General features: G+C 33.5%; 1 protein-coding gene across 7 annotated transcripts in view; it reads left to right on the forward strand.

The window, feature by feature from the left end:
* DENND4A (DENN domain containing 4A) overlaps positions 1 to 15,171 on the forward strand; it is a 112,093-nt gene that overhangs the window by 27,511 nt on the left and 69,411 nt on the right. For all 7 annotated transcript variants that reach the window (XM_070420580.1, XM_070420601.1, XM_070420610.1 and 4 more), the window contains exons 2-4: positions 7,700 to 7,777; positions 10,029 to 10,157; positions 13,004 to 13,336. In XM_070420580.1, the coding sequence (XP_070276681.1) occupies positions 13,026 to 13,336 (311 nt within the window). In that variant the 5' untranslated portion in view covers positions 7,700 to 7,777; positions 10,029 to 10,157; positions 13,004 to 13,025. The remainder of the gene's footprint in view (positions 1 to 7,699; positions 7,778 to 10,028; positions 10,158 to 13,003; positions 13,337 to 15,171) is intronic.

The following is a 15,171-nucleotide window of genomic DNA, read 5'->3' on the forward strand; positions in this document are numbered from 1 at the left end:
TCAAAGTTTATTTTTAAAAATTATTTGCAAGGTTAACAATTCTTCCAAGCATGTTAGTATTTGGATTTCTTGTGTTTGTAGTCTTTGTTCATCTAGTAAGTCCTACAAGTCAAAAAATTTTATCAGTAATTATTAACTGGGACAATAACAACTTTCAAATTTGTTTTCAATTATTCTCAAAGTCCTTTTCAGTTGCTTCTTAGCAAGTAAATTTGTTATATGTTACAGTTCATAGGCAAAAGTGAAAAGGGATTTTTTAAAAGGCTTAAAGTACCTTTAAATAGGTGATGAGATTAAGAAATTAAAATGTTAAGCATTAATCCAATAACAGCACTATAAATCTTGTATATCTACTTTTCAAGAAAGGTGATATTTTTAATCAGTGGCTCTCATTTTTATTATATATTAGTATAACTGAATTTTAGATTACTTATCTTATGTAAATGTTTTTAATCACCCCAATGAATATTATTTCAAGTTCCTTGTGTATGTGTGACTGAAATACTGAAGAAAAACCAGATATTGTATGTTTGAGAGAAACTTTTGGGAAGATTCCAGTGGAGGCAACAATTCATTTTAGATGCCAGCTAACAAATGTTTATGATAATTCAAAGAGGAAGTAAGAACTTTGCGATATGGAAGTGGTATGCATATGGGAAATTAAGTAAAAAAATGATGGTGAAAGAAACATTTAAAACCAGACTTCCCTTTTTTTAAAAAAAATATATATTTTATTGATTTTTTACATAGAGGAAGGGAGAGGGATAGAGAGTTAGAAACTTCGATGAGAGAGAAACATAGATCAGCTGCCTCCTGCACACTCCCTACTGGGGATGTGCCCGCAACCAAGGTACATGCCCTTGACCAGAATCGAACCTGGGACCCTTGAGTCCGAAGGCTGACGCTCTATCCACTGAGTTAAACCGGTTAGGCCGCCGTGGTCAGCAAACTGCGGCTCTCGAGCCACATGCGGCTCTTTGGCCCCTTGAGTATGGCTCTTCCACAAAATACCACAAAATACCACATGCGGGCGCACACGTACAGTGCGATTGAAACTTTGTGGCCCATGCGCAAAAGTTGGTATTTTGTGGAAGAGCCACACTCAAGGGGCCAAAGAGCTGCATGTGGCTCGCAAGCCGCAGTTTGCCGACCACTGGTTAGGGCAACCAGACTTCCCATTTACTCTAGACTGGTAAGCACCATATGTTTGCATTTCATATACAGTGCTGAATATGAATAGATTTTCAGTACAAGATTGGTAATTGATATTTGTTGTTACTGTTAGTTTATAGTGAATCTGATTAGACTGTAGAAATGGTAAATCTCATCGTTTCTTTATTTTAAATGATGTAGTAAATAGCATTAAAAATTATCCAGATACCATTTCCTCATTCCCATTTAATCATTTCTCACTTTTCCCATTTCTGCACTATTTTTTACTTTTATATTAAACCCCACCCCCACCTTTTATACTCCTTTTCTTACTATATCTCTTTGTTCAACTTTCTTCCTTTTCTACTTTACTCTTTTGTCTTATTTTTGGTCAACCATTCTTTTTCTTACCTGTTAATTGCCCCATTCTCTTCAACCAATTTAACTTCTCCCACTTACCTGTTAATATTTGTCCATCAAAGTCCATGTTAACTAATTAATACAAAGGTTTCCCCAGGAAATTGCTTTCTTCTCTTCCATTCTTTTTTTTTTTTTTTTTTTAATATGTTTTTATTGATTCTAGAGAGATGGGAAGGGAGATGAGATTGCTTCTCGGCCTTTTGGCTAAGATCAAGTGTAGAAACATCGATATAGATGAGAGAGAAACACCCATCAGCTGCCTCCTGCATGCCCCTCACTGGGGACTGAGCCCGAAACCTGGGCATGTGCCCTGACTGGGAATCAAATCTGCGCCCTCTAGATTCCTGGTCGACACTCAACCACTGAGCAACCCCAGCCGGGCTCTTCTCTTCCATTCTTGAATTGAAGTATTTACATAGTAGAACTCCAAATCAAATGAGAGTTAAATTATAAATTAATGTATTTCATCTAAGTCCATATGTTTAACTTATATGCCTCAATTTCTTCCGTTTTAAAAGGAATTGAAACTAAATCTCCATGTATCCTTCTAGTTCTAAAATCCTATGATTCTGTGGTGTTTTAACTTTCCCATTTTTTTCTACTATACTGGCCTTATTCGTTTAATAAATATTTACACACCTACCATCAGTTTTTAACTGCTGTAATTTATGTGACAGAATCAAAAGAAACAAAAGACAGAGTTCCTGCCTTTCCATTGTTTATAGTCAGCCTGGAGAGACAAGAGGTATCTATCTGTATGTTAACACTGTGTGTTATTTCCAGTTTATTCCTGTTCAGATCCATATTTTCAAGGGAAAACCAGCTACTGTAGTTCCAACCTAACTTCTCCTTGAGCAGCAGGGTTACCCCTGAACACAGTAAAAGACTTCTTTTTATGTTCTTATGCATATAGGAGTCTCCATTGTAGTTGTTCTGTAGCATTATTTTATGTTGTTCACTTGATCTAGTCTAAAATTTGACCGTAATAGAAAAGTTTATCTCAGAACTACGGAGATTGATCTTCATTGTGATTTAGTAGATGATCATTCTCCGTCCTTCTTATCTTTTATGTGTATACATATGTCTGTGCATTTATATGTTTGTATAATCATGTTCAAATATAATATTCCAGATGTCTGAGTAAATGTGACTAACAAGTCTTTCCTCACCACATATACTTTTTTTCTTTGGTTTCTGTACCTATTTTGTAAGGGTGCATTGCTTTTGGAGACATCTTTTCCTTTGTAGACTGTATGTGTTCTCTAGTTTAAAAAAATACATACATACATACCACGCCACAGGGATTAGGGACAGTGATGGTAAGGGGACAAGACTTATAAAATGTCAACACGAGGGATCCTTGTGATGGAACTGTTTTGTATCTCTACTTTGGTGATGCATATACGAAGCTGTTAATGTAACAAAATTATAGAGAACTAAATATACAAACACAAATGCAAGTAAAACTGGTGAAATCAAAATAAGATAGGTAAATTGCATGAATACAATAAAAACATTTAAATATAAATATAAGTTTAGTAAATTTGTAGGGTACAAAATCAATATACAGAGATCTATTGTGTTCCTGTATAATAGTAAGAAACTATCTGAAAGAGAAATTAAGAAAACTATCTCATTTATAATTGCATCAAAAAGAATAAAATACTGAAAAATAAAGTTAACAAAGGAGGTGAAAGACCTGTACACTGAAAACTGTAAGACGATGACAGAAATCGAAGAAGACACAAATAAGTGGAAAGATAGTCCATGCTTATGGGTTGGAAAAAAATCAATATTCTTAAAACGACCATACTACCCAAAGCAATATATAGATTCACTGCAATCCCAATCAAAATTCTGGTGACATTTTACACAGAAATGTAACAATCCTAAAATTTGTATGGCACCACAAAAGATCACGAACAGCCAAAATGATCTTGAGAAAGAATAACAAAGCTGGAGGCATTTTACACCCTGGTTTCAAACTGTATTACAAAGCTAGAGTAAACAAAACAATATGCTATTGACATTAAAAAAAACAACTCACACACAAAAAAACAGGTGCAAAGATCAATGGAACAGAATAAAGAGCCCAGAAATAAACATGTATATATGGTCAATTAATTTATGAAAAAGAGGACAAGAATATACAGGAGGGAAAGAACAGTCTCTTCAATAAATAGTGTTTGGCACACTGGCCAGCCACACGCAAAAGAGTGAAATTGGAGCACTGTCTTACATCGTACACAGAAATTAACTCAGTGGATTAAAGACTTGAGTGTAAAATCTGAAACCATAAATGTTCTGGAAGAAAACATAGGCAGTAATAAGTTATTTGACAGGATGTCTTAGCAGTGGTTTTTTGGGTTTACACCAAAACAAAGGCAACAAAGCAAAAATAAATAAGTGGGACTGCATCAGAGTAAAAAGCTTCTGCACCGCAAAAGAAACTATCAACAAAATGAAAAGGCCCCATACTGAATTGGAGAAAATATTTGCAAATTATATAACTCTCAAGGGGTTAATATGCAAAAAGTGTAAAGAATTCATACAACTCAATAGCAAAAAATCCCAGAATTAAAATGGACAGAGGATCTTAATAGACATTCTTTTAAAGAAGAGTACAGATGGACAATAGGTATCTGAAAAGGTGCTCAACATCACTAATCATCAAAGAAATGCAAATCAAAACCACAATGGGGTATCACCTCACACCTATTGGAATGGCTCTTATCAAAAAGATAAGAAATAAGTGTTGGCAAGGATGTGGAAAAAGCGAACCCTTCTGCACTGTTGATGGGAATGTACTGGTAAATTGGTGTAGCCACTATGGAAAACAGTATGGAGGTTCCTTGAAACATTAATTATAAGACTACTGTATGATCCAGCAATTCCACTTCTGGGTATTTGTCCAAAGAAAATGAAAACACTAATTCGAAAAGATATTTGCACCCTCAAGTTCATTTGCAGCATTATTTACAATAGCTAAGATATAAAAACAGTGTGTCTATTGATGGATGAATGGATAAAGAAAATGTGTGTATACTTTATATTTTGTCCCCCAAAAATGTATACATACTTTAACAGCTGATAGCTCAATTTTGAAAATGAAATGTATTTCAGTAAACACTGCCTTTATAATTATTCAAAGTGGGTGTATACATTTTTGGGGGACACCCTGTGTGTGTGTACACATATATATATCACACATTTTCTTTATATGTTTATATGTGCAATATTCAGCTATAAAAAAGAATGAAATCTTGCATTTTGCAACAACATGGATAGAACTTAAGGACATTATGCTAAGTGAAACAAGTCAGAGAAATTAATGTTTCTCATCATCGATGTTTCTGTCTCTCTCCCTCTTCCTTCCTCTCTGAAATCAATAAAAATATATATATTTTTTAAATGCCCAGCTTTCGTGGCTCAGTGGAATACTGTATGATTTAATTTATATGTGGAATGTAAAAAAAAACAAGTTCATAGATGCAAAGAACAGGGTGGTGGTTGCTAGAAGTAGGGGATGAGGAGTGGGAGAAAAATGGGTGAAGGGAGTCAAAGGTACAAACTTCCAGTTATGAAATAAGTCATGAGAGTGTAATGTACAGCATGGTGACTATAGTTGAGAATACTGTATTGCATAAAGGACAGTAGCTAAGAGAGTTGATCTTAAAAGTTCACATCACAAAAAATTTTTTTAATTTCATAATTATGGTGATGAATGTTAACTATACTTATTCTGGTGATCATTTCACAATATATACAAATATCAAATCACTATGTTGTACACCTGAAACTAATATATGTTTAAAAAGCAATTTAAAGGAATCTGTGCTGAAAGATAATTTAACATATGTAGTTTTAGGAAGTACAGTGATACATTCCATTCCATTTACATCAAAGGATGATCTACAAGATAGATTTTACTCATTTTTTTATTCCACGTTTTCTTATGTATGTGTGGAAAGCAGAGCAATAGTTGTGATGTGTTGTCTTAATTAGAAGAACTTTGCAAACACTTAAGTGATGCTGGTTTTATATGTCTCATTTTCGTAATAGAAAATCTATTCTAATAATGGGTCAGTTTTCATACAATTTATGAAATCAAACTAAAGGTTTTGGAAGTTTATTTCGTCAAAGGTGAAATATTTGATATTGTAAACGCTGCTGTAAATTTAAAATTATCAACATTGAAGAAAATCCTATTTGTTTTTTGATTAATAAAATATTTAGTGGATCATTGTTTATGGTAAGAAATGTTCTTACTATATTAAGAAAATCATGTAGCAGAAAATGTATTTGGAATTTATTATAGCATCCTCATAATACATAATTGCAGCTAAATAAGCCTGATAGTCTATGAATAAACCAGGAGCTATAATTTTCAAAAGTTAAAAGTATTTTTATATACATAGAGTATTTCAGCTGGAAAATTTTTGTGTTTATCTGATGTTGAATTTAAGAAATGTTTCAGCAGGTCACTATTTAATATATATGCCACTCTATATTTACTGACTGGAATTTTTCAGTGAGTCTGAGGTAGAATGCTGTCCTAGTTTTGTTTGTTTGTTTATTTTGTTTTGTTAATCCTCACTTGAGGATATTTTTTCCATTGATTTTTCGAGAGAGTGGAAGAGAGAGGGAAAGACAGAGAGAAACATCGATGTGAGAGAAACACATTGATTGGTTACCTCCTGCACGAGCCCTGACCAGAGCCCCAGGCAGGGAGGATCCTGCAACCAAGGTGCATGCCCTTGACTGGAATCGAACCCGGGACCTTTTGGTTCGTAGGCCGACACTCTATCCACTGAGCCAAAACGGCTAGGGCTAGTTTTTAAAACATATATCCATTCTGACCAGTTGTAGCATTACAAAATGTAACAAGATTGTATTTAACATAATTTCTCATTCATTCTTTTCACCCATTCCATTCCAAGACATTTTATCAAATCTTGATTCAAATAATTTTGGCCCTTTCCACCCTTTTCTCCTACTTTTCAAAGACAAACCAAGTTAGGTAAATCTGGTGTCTGTTGCTGCTGCTGTTTCCTTGTCATCTATTTATATAAAAGCCTGATATGCAAATTGTCCCCTCGGGAGTTCTACCGGGAGACCGGGGGTTCAATTGCTCGCTATGATGTGCACTGACCACCAGGGGGCGGCGCAGAATGAAGGAAGGCCCCGGCCGGTAGCCAGGGAAGGGAGGCCCCGATTGGCCCTGTTCGCTGGCCAGACCTCGGGACCCTATCCATGCATGAATTTTGTGCACTGAGCCTTTAGTTAGTAGATAATCCACATTGGTTAAAGCTGTGGTTCTTCCTCTTGATGTAATTGTGATTACTGCATTTCAGCTTGCTCTCCTGAAAAAGCTTTTGACTCTTACTGAAACGCCTGCCTGTGCAAGTCTTCAGCATTGTGAAGCTAACCCACAATGATTTGTACAATGTAGTTGGATTGGTTATACCCTAAGACTTTGTCAGTGGCATCATCTTTCCATTTGGTATTTAAAATTACTCGTAACTACAACTTACTAAGTAAATTACTCAACTTTGAAGAAAATATGATAATGGCATATTGAATACCATAATACAATATCATTTATTGTCTTGGATAGAAGTCCTGGGTTTCTTGATGAGATCTCAACCATGTTAAGGATTTGATAAAACAGATTTGATTTTAGTATAAGTATTTAAAGAATTTGTAATAAAGGGAAAATACTTTAGGGTGTTGAATTCTTTTGTATATGGAAGTTACTTGCGTTTATATTTAATTTTCATAAATGTGTATATTTTTCCTGTAGGAATGAGATACTATATATAATGCCCCAGAAGTGGTATGTTTTTCTTTCTCACATTGCTTCTGTATATTTACTCATTATGTCATTTATTTTTATTTTCTGTTTTTGTCCCCATTATCTGCTCTGTGTGTGTCTATTTTTGACTGAAATGTGTTTTCTGAAAGAGCTAGTGTTTGAAAATTACTTATTGGCTCTTAACCATATAAAAACAATATATGCAAGCATTTTGTTTGAAAATTATCATTGTTAACAGAACTTTAAGACATTGTAGGGGGAAATATTTGATTGGAATTCATTTAAGCTCAATTCTTGTTCTTTTCAATACAGTATTTCTCAAACTCTGAGGCTTGCAGAATTCACAAATTGAGATCTGGCATCATTTTCAGAGAAAGACCTTCGTAATGTGTAAGTAGTTTTTGTTTTTTATTTTGATTTATTTCTATTAGCTGTTTTCTGTATTAAACACTGAAAGTTTAATTTACCATATTTCTTAACCAGATTTTGGCACATATTCACCACATAATGATTATGAGTAACAAGTGACACAAAAGAACTTATTGAAAGATGTGCCCTTGATCAGTATTAATGACCATTTATTAGAGATAGCAACCTCAAATGTAAAGAACACTGGATTAAGGGACTTGAGTTCTTGTCCAGGTTGCCACTTACTAGATAGGTATCCTTAAGTAAGCCACCTTTTGTGCTTCAGTTTCTTTGGCTATGAAATGAAGGCTTAGACTATGACTAATAATAAATTTCCTTTCCCTCTAAATGTCTATTATTTCTATCTTAACTATTTTTTTTCAATAAATCAGGGGTTGCTAATCTTTAATAAGGGTGCTGTCAAATTACAGTTACGTTTTGATTTTTGTTGTTGGTTTTTGCTTGGGAATTGGTATTGAAAGGGGAGGTGCTTCCAAAGTAGATCTTGGAGACAAGAACGCCTCCCTTGCTCAAGGAGTTTGCTCCATATAGTCCAACAATTTGGATTAATAAAACTTACTTTTAAAAAGTCAAGTTTGCCTTGTGTGTGTTTAACCTTTTCAAAAGAAAGTTAACCTACTCTTAAATATGATATACAAATAAGGTTTCTTTCCTTTCAAAATTTCCAGAGAATGCTGATGCTGAAGGAGTGCCAGTTTTCAGGGAGATGGGGGGAAGGGACAATAAAATAAGGATCATCATGTTTGTGCATATGGGACTTTGGGGAGAAAATGGTAGAGAAACTTTGGGCATAGTGGAGGCACACACTTGGAATATGGAAGGGGGATAGGAGAAAAGATAGTTGGAGGTAAATAAAAGTATAGAAAGAGATGTGGAAAAGTAGAACTAAATAAATGCCTTGAAGGCAGAGGCTTTTGCTTTAATCAGTATCATCACTGGCTCCTAGAATAGTGTTAGATCTTAGTACCTATGAAAAAATTATTGAATGAATGAATCAATTAATTCTTGAATAAATTTCTAATTTTGCCTAAGGTCCTGATGGTTTTAGTTTTTGGTTACTTGACTCAGATCATCTAGTTTATCTATATCCTACATTTAACAACAACTGTAATATTTAGGGCAATTGAAATTCAGAATATTGATTCTGAATTATAGAAAAAGACATTATATTTAAGTATAATATGCTTTAGAAGGATTACAAAGTGAACTGTTCATTCACTTAATAAATATTTTTAAACACCTATCTACCATACTTTGGGACTAGCTGGGAATGGAAGAATAGGGTGTTGGTTACAGTGTATACTATTTCCATTTGATGGAATATTATGTAGTCATTTAGGATAATTATAAATATTATAGCAGTTTAGAAGATGCTTACTAAATGAATAAAATATATAAGTATTTGTATTCTATATTATAACTGTGCATGAGGATAAGAGGGTTATTTTCTGTTCTCAAAAGAAACTAGGAAACATTGTCACTATAGGCCATATTTATTATTGTGTATGGGATTGTTTAATTTTTTTGCTTTTTTGTACAATTCATGAAGTTTAAATGAAAATCCACATACAGTTAAAATATTTGAAAAATATCATGAACATATATTGACTAGAAAGAGGAAATACTATAGTGCAGTGGTCGGCAAACTGTGGCTCGCGAGCCACATGCGGCTCTTTGACCCCTTGAGTGTGGCCACGAAGTTTCAGTCGCACTGTATGTGCACGTCCATACATGGTATTTTGTGGAAGAGCCACACGCAAGGGGCCGCAGTTTGCTGACCACTGCTATAGTGTATTGTCAAAGAGGAAAAGAGCAAAACCACTTTTGAAGGACAGTAGATAGATTGCCTTGGTTGGAAGAAAAATGAGAGATGAAGTTTAAAAAAGATGAGATTGGTGGTCTCTAGTTTAATTTTGATAACGTAAGAAAAGATGAGCTGAATTAGGTTATTACCTGTGGAATTATGTTTTAAAAAAATTCTTCTAGCTTATATAAGTGAACTAGAGTATGAAGTAGTTGAATTGGTCCATTGAGTTATAGACCATTTTATATGTATCTTGAATTTGTGACTCTATATCAGGTATATTTGCTCACTTTGCCATTTCAGTAATAGTTTGTAATTTGGTAAAACTTTTATGTACAGATTTTTTGTTTTTCAAAAGTCTTTAAAATGTTACCTTTGATTTCCACTCTTGCCTTTTCTTATCCTTAGGATTAGTCTAAGTAGCAAATGCTTAACTATTCGGACCTAATGGAACTATATAAAAAATAAAAAAAGGATTTGAATTGATGGGGCAGAGATTGAAAGGAGGAAAACAAGTCTCCAATAGTTGCTGAATAGGTAAGAGCTTTCTTATAATGATTTCTTAATTTAATTCTGATGAACCTTTAAGGAATAAAGAGGACATCCTTGTTTGCTATTATCAAAGACAATAGATTTAATTTTAAGTAAAATACTAGCTAAGCAGGTGTCTGAAATTTTAAGAAGATGCCTATAAACATTTTTATAAGCTAATTCTTTAAGTTATCTATATCATTTTGAACAAAGAAGAATTAAAAACAATAATTGGTTAATAATGTGATATTACATATTATTACTTCAGCTTTAGTAAAGTTGTTTCAGGGTTTTATATTATTGTGAATACTTAGTGAACTGTTGGATTAAATATTTGATTTGTGTGGCTCCCAGTTTCCAAAATGAACTTAAAGAAATTTACCTAAAAAATAAAAAGAATGAAAGAAACAAAAATTATCTTCTAATTGTTTAACAGTTTTTGCTCTGATGTATTTAACTAAAAGTCCAACCAAGTTGTGTGTGTGACTAGGAATGCTTTCCTCAAATGCTCTTTCCAAGTCATTTCTGGTCACTTTTGCCACCATAGGCATTTAGTCATACCTATTTAGTATTTTCTATAAAGATCATAAATTTCACATGCCAATGAAAGTCTCTTTAATAAAATTACTAGGAAATAATATTAATTATTCATTTCTATATTAAATATATTTAGTATTTTCTTTAACTTGTAATTTTTAACAATGTCTTCCCCCTAGCTTCTAAATCTCAAATTTACTCTAAAAACAGTTGATTTAAAATAAAAAGTAGAGGTGCATTTTCAGTATTGTAGACTTCCTGAATGAATGAAAAAGCATTTAGATCTTTTAAGAAGTCACCTGGAAATTCGCCAGCTATGTTCTTGGCATTACATACTTTGTCAATTGTGCCTTAAAATATTTTGCAGTCCTCTCTAACCACTCTTCACCCCCAACACTAGCAACAACAAGGCAAGAGAACTGGAGTGATATAAAATTTACTTTTTTGTTAATAAATGTGTAAGAATTTTATCACCACTTTAAAATTAATTATTCTTATGTCTTAATGAAGAACAATAACTTGTTCCTTTTTAGTAGTTATTTACTGAATTCAATTATGGATGAGAACAAGTTACTAAAATTTGTGAGCAGGAAGATCTAACAAAAACAAATTTTTCATACAAATATCTCCCAAATATCTGCTTATTAGTACAATAGCTATTTATTTTAATAGCTGAAATAGTAGCTTTCAAAAGACCTTATTAAATATGTATATATGTTTCCATGATAGTACTATTTCCATTCGCTTTCCCTTCTTTTGGCATAGCAAGACATAAAGCTATTATACACAATAGTGACTATATGCTTTATTTTAAATAACATGAAGTTGGAAAAAAGGAAAATATTTGAATCTCTTCATTATGAAGAGAGGAAATTGCTCCACCAAAGTAATTTTTATGAATAGTGTCTATCAAAAGCTTATCATTTAAAATTCATGGACACGTAAAACCACATAAACACTTATAGAGAGGCTGGTTATGTAACTTTTGACCTAGCAATTAAACTTCAATACAGTAATCCTATGATTTTGTAGACCTTGCTTTAATGGACTTGAATTTAATGGACAAAATTTCAGGTCCATATGTCATATGTGAAAATTAACACGCTGTTAATTTTAAATGCTTTTAAACAAGATTTACTTATAATTAAATTAACATCTTATTTTTTTTGTTATTAATTCACTGTTACTTTTAACACATTTTAGCGAATAGGCCATATATTGAGAAAAAACACTGTAGTAATTTTTCTGACATAAATAAATATTACAGATCTACAACTATAGTCTACATATTTAAATATAAGAATTACTGCTCGTAAATAATATTCAGCAAATGATTAGCACGTGATCACACCGTATCACGTGAGGTTAATTGGTTCTGTTGTGTGGTTGTGACTTTCTGTAGCAGTTTCAACATGTGCCAGTGTTCCCACTGCACTAAACCATGCCCCAGCTGTGTGCATTTGTTTACTCTTGATGACTGGCAAATGCATGCATTTACTAGACCTACTTGATATAAATTTAAAATTACTATAATGCATATAGAAAACTTTTTTGTGAAATTAGACTTTTCATACATACTTAATTTTAATTATACAAATGGGTCTACATAAATAAAAACAGGTAATACTAATTTGTCAATTTTAAAACATATTTTTTATTGACTCAGAAAGAAAGGGAGAGGGAGAGAGAGACAGAAACATCAATGATGAGAGAGAAACATCAATCAGCTGCCTCCTACACACCTCCTACTGGAGATGTGCCTGCAACCAAGGTACATGCCCTTGACAGGAATTGAACCTGGGACCCTTCAGTCTGCAGCCCACACTCTATCCACTGAGCCAAACCAGTTAGGGCTCTTTGAGACTCTTGACTTTTTACAAGATGTCTCAGTTCCGATTCCGGTCAAGGGCACTTGTCTGGTTTGCAGACTCAATCCCCAGTAGGGAGCGTACAGGAGGCAGCTAATCAATGATTCTCTATCATCATTGATGTTTCTCTCTCTCTCATTCTCCCTTCCTCTCTAATATATATATATTTAAAGGGTATGGGGGTTTTATTTTCTGTCTAATTAGGTAATCAAAGCATCCATATTGCCAAAAATGGAAATTCTTATGTTATTTTTATAATCACAAATAATGCCAACTATATTCTCATTTTTTAAAAAAGGCATACTTTTTATGTATGAAAGTGAAATGTATACTAGTGTATTTATCAAGGAGGTAGTGTTCTTTTTGTAGTTTTTTTTTATTTGCACAAAAACCACATATTTATTTGGCTTATTATAGAAAAATACTAGTCTTTTACCTTCCTTTTAGATGTAACCTTCTGTAATGGAAGATGATTGAAGATAAAGGGCCTCGTGTTGCTGACTACTTTGTTGTAGCAGGATTAACTGATGTTTCAAAGCCTTTTGAAGAAGAAATTCACTTCAATGATGCCTGTCATAAAGTAGCTAAACCAAAAGAGCCTATCACAGATGTTTCAGTTATTATTAAATCTCTTGGGGAGGAAGTGCCACAGGATTATATGTGTATTGATGTTACCCCATCTGGATTGTCAGCTGACCTCAATAATGGAAGTCTTGTGGGGCCACAGATTTATCTTTGCTATAGAAGAGGAAGAGATAAGCCTCCACTTACAGATCTTGGGTAAGTCTTTTTTTAAAATAATTTTTGTGTCCCTGGCTGGGTGGTGCAGTTGGTTACAGTGCTGTCTCATGCACCAAAAAAAGGTTTCAGGTTTGATTCTTGGTCAGGGCATGAACAGGAAGCAACCAATCAATGTTTCTCACATTGATGCTTCTCTCTCTCCTTCTCTCTTCCTCTCTCTTGAAAAAAATCAATAAAACATATTCTCGAGGGAGGATTAAAAAACAATTATTGTTATTGTTATAGATTCTGAAGTTAACTGTTTAGTATTTTTTAATTAATATATATATGGCAGCTTTAGAAAAAGAAAAACATATGTAATCCAGAATCCTGTATTCTATCACTTTGTTCATTATACCTTTTCAGTGTCCCTTTGTCCTACAGGTTCCCAGAACTTTCATCTTGTCTGAGTTTCTTTCTATTAAAGGTAGGGGGATGTTCTGGCCAGTGTTGAGCATTGTCCCATACACCCAGAGATTGCCAGTTTGATTCGCAGTCAAGGCACAAGCCCAGGTTTCAGACTTAATCTCCAATAGGAGGTGTGCAGGAGGCAGCCAATCCATCTTTCTCTCTCTGTCTCCCTTCCTCTCTCTGTAAAATCAATAAAAACATTTTTTTTAAAGTGGAGAGAATTTGAAAAACATTTACAGAAAAGTACTAGAAAATTAATGTATTATCCTGATCATAAAATTTTAAATTATTTTTAAAGTACAAGAAAAGGGTGGTTTTTAAGCATGTAATATAATGATCATTATAAATGGATAAGTCTGCATCAAACAAGGATCTTGAGGTAAATTAGTGCTTTCCTTAAGATACTATATTGAACTTGGGGCTCCTTTTTAATATGACAGATTTATTGAAAATTCACATACCATACAATTCACCCATTTGACGTGAACAATTCAGTAGTTTTTAGGATATTTATGGAGTTGTACAACCATCACCACAATAAATTTTAGAACATTTTTATCATGCCAAAAGACACCCTGTACTCACTTTAGTAACTATTCAATTCTCCTGAACCCCTTCAGCTCTAGGCAATCACTAGTCTATTTTCTATTTCTATAGATTTGCCTATTCTGGACATTTTATATAAATGGAATCAGTGTGTGTGTGTGTGTGTCTGACTTCTTTCACTGTTTTCAAGGTTTATCCATGTTGTAGCATGTGTCAATACTTTTATCTCTTTATACAGCTGAATAATATTCCATCTTGTAGATACACCACAATTAATTTATCCCTTTTCAGTTGATTGTGGGTTGTTTATATGTTCTGGTTACTATAAATAATGCTTCTGGAAATATTCATGTACAAGTTTGTATGGACATATGTCTCAATTTCTCTTGTATATTTACTTAGAAGTGGAATTTCTGGGTCATATGGTATCTGTGTGTTTTACCTTTTGAGAAACTGCCAGACTGTTTTCCAAAGTAGTTGTACCACTTTGCATTCCCAATGGCACTATACTGGTATGAAGCTTCCAATTTCTCCACATCTTAGCCAACATTTTGTTTGTCATTTTAATTATAACTGTCCTGATGGATGTGAAGTGGCATCTCATTGTGGTCTTGATCTGCATTCACCTGGTGGCTAATGATGTTGAGCATCTTTCTTTTGTTTATTTGCCATGTGTAACTCTTTGGAGAAATGTCTATTCAGAATCCTTTCCCTGTTTTTAATTGTGTTGTCTTTTTATTGTTGAGCTTTGGGAGTTCATTACATGTTCTAGATGCACATTCCTTACCAGGTACATGATTTACAAATATTTTCTCCCATTCTGTGGGTTTCTTTTCACTTTCTTTATGGTATCCTTTGAAGCTGAAAAGTTTTTAATT

Source organism: Myotis yumanensis, unplaced genomic scaffold (genome assembly GCF_028538775.1).
Source record: "Myotis yumanensis isolate MYYU_CA2020_CCGP unplaced genomic scaffold, mMyoYum1.0.hap1 SCAF_1, whole genome shotgun sequence".
Lineage (NCBI taxonomy): Eukaryota > Metazoa > Chordata > Mammalia > Chiroptera > Vespertilionidae > Myotis > Myotis yumanensis.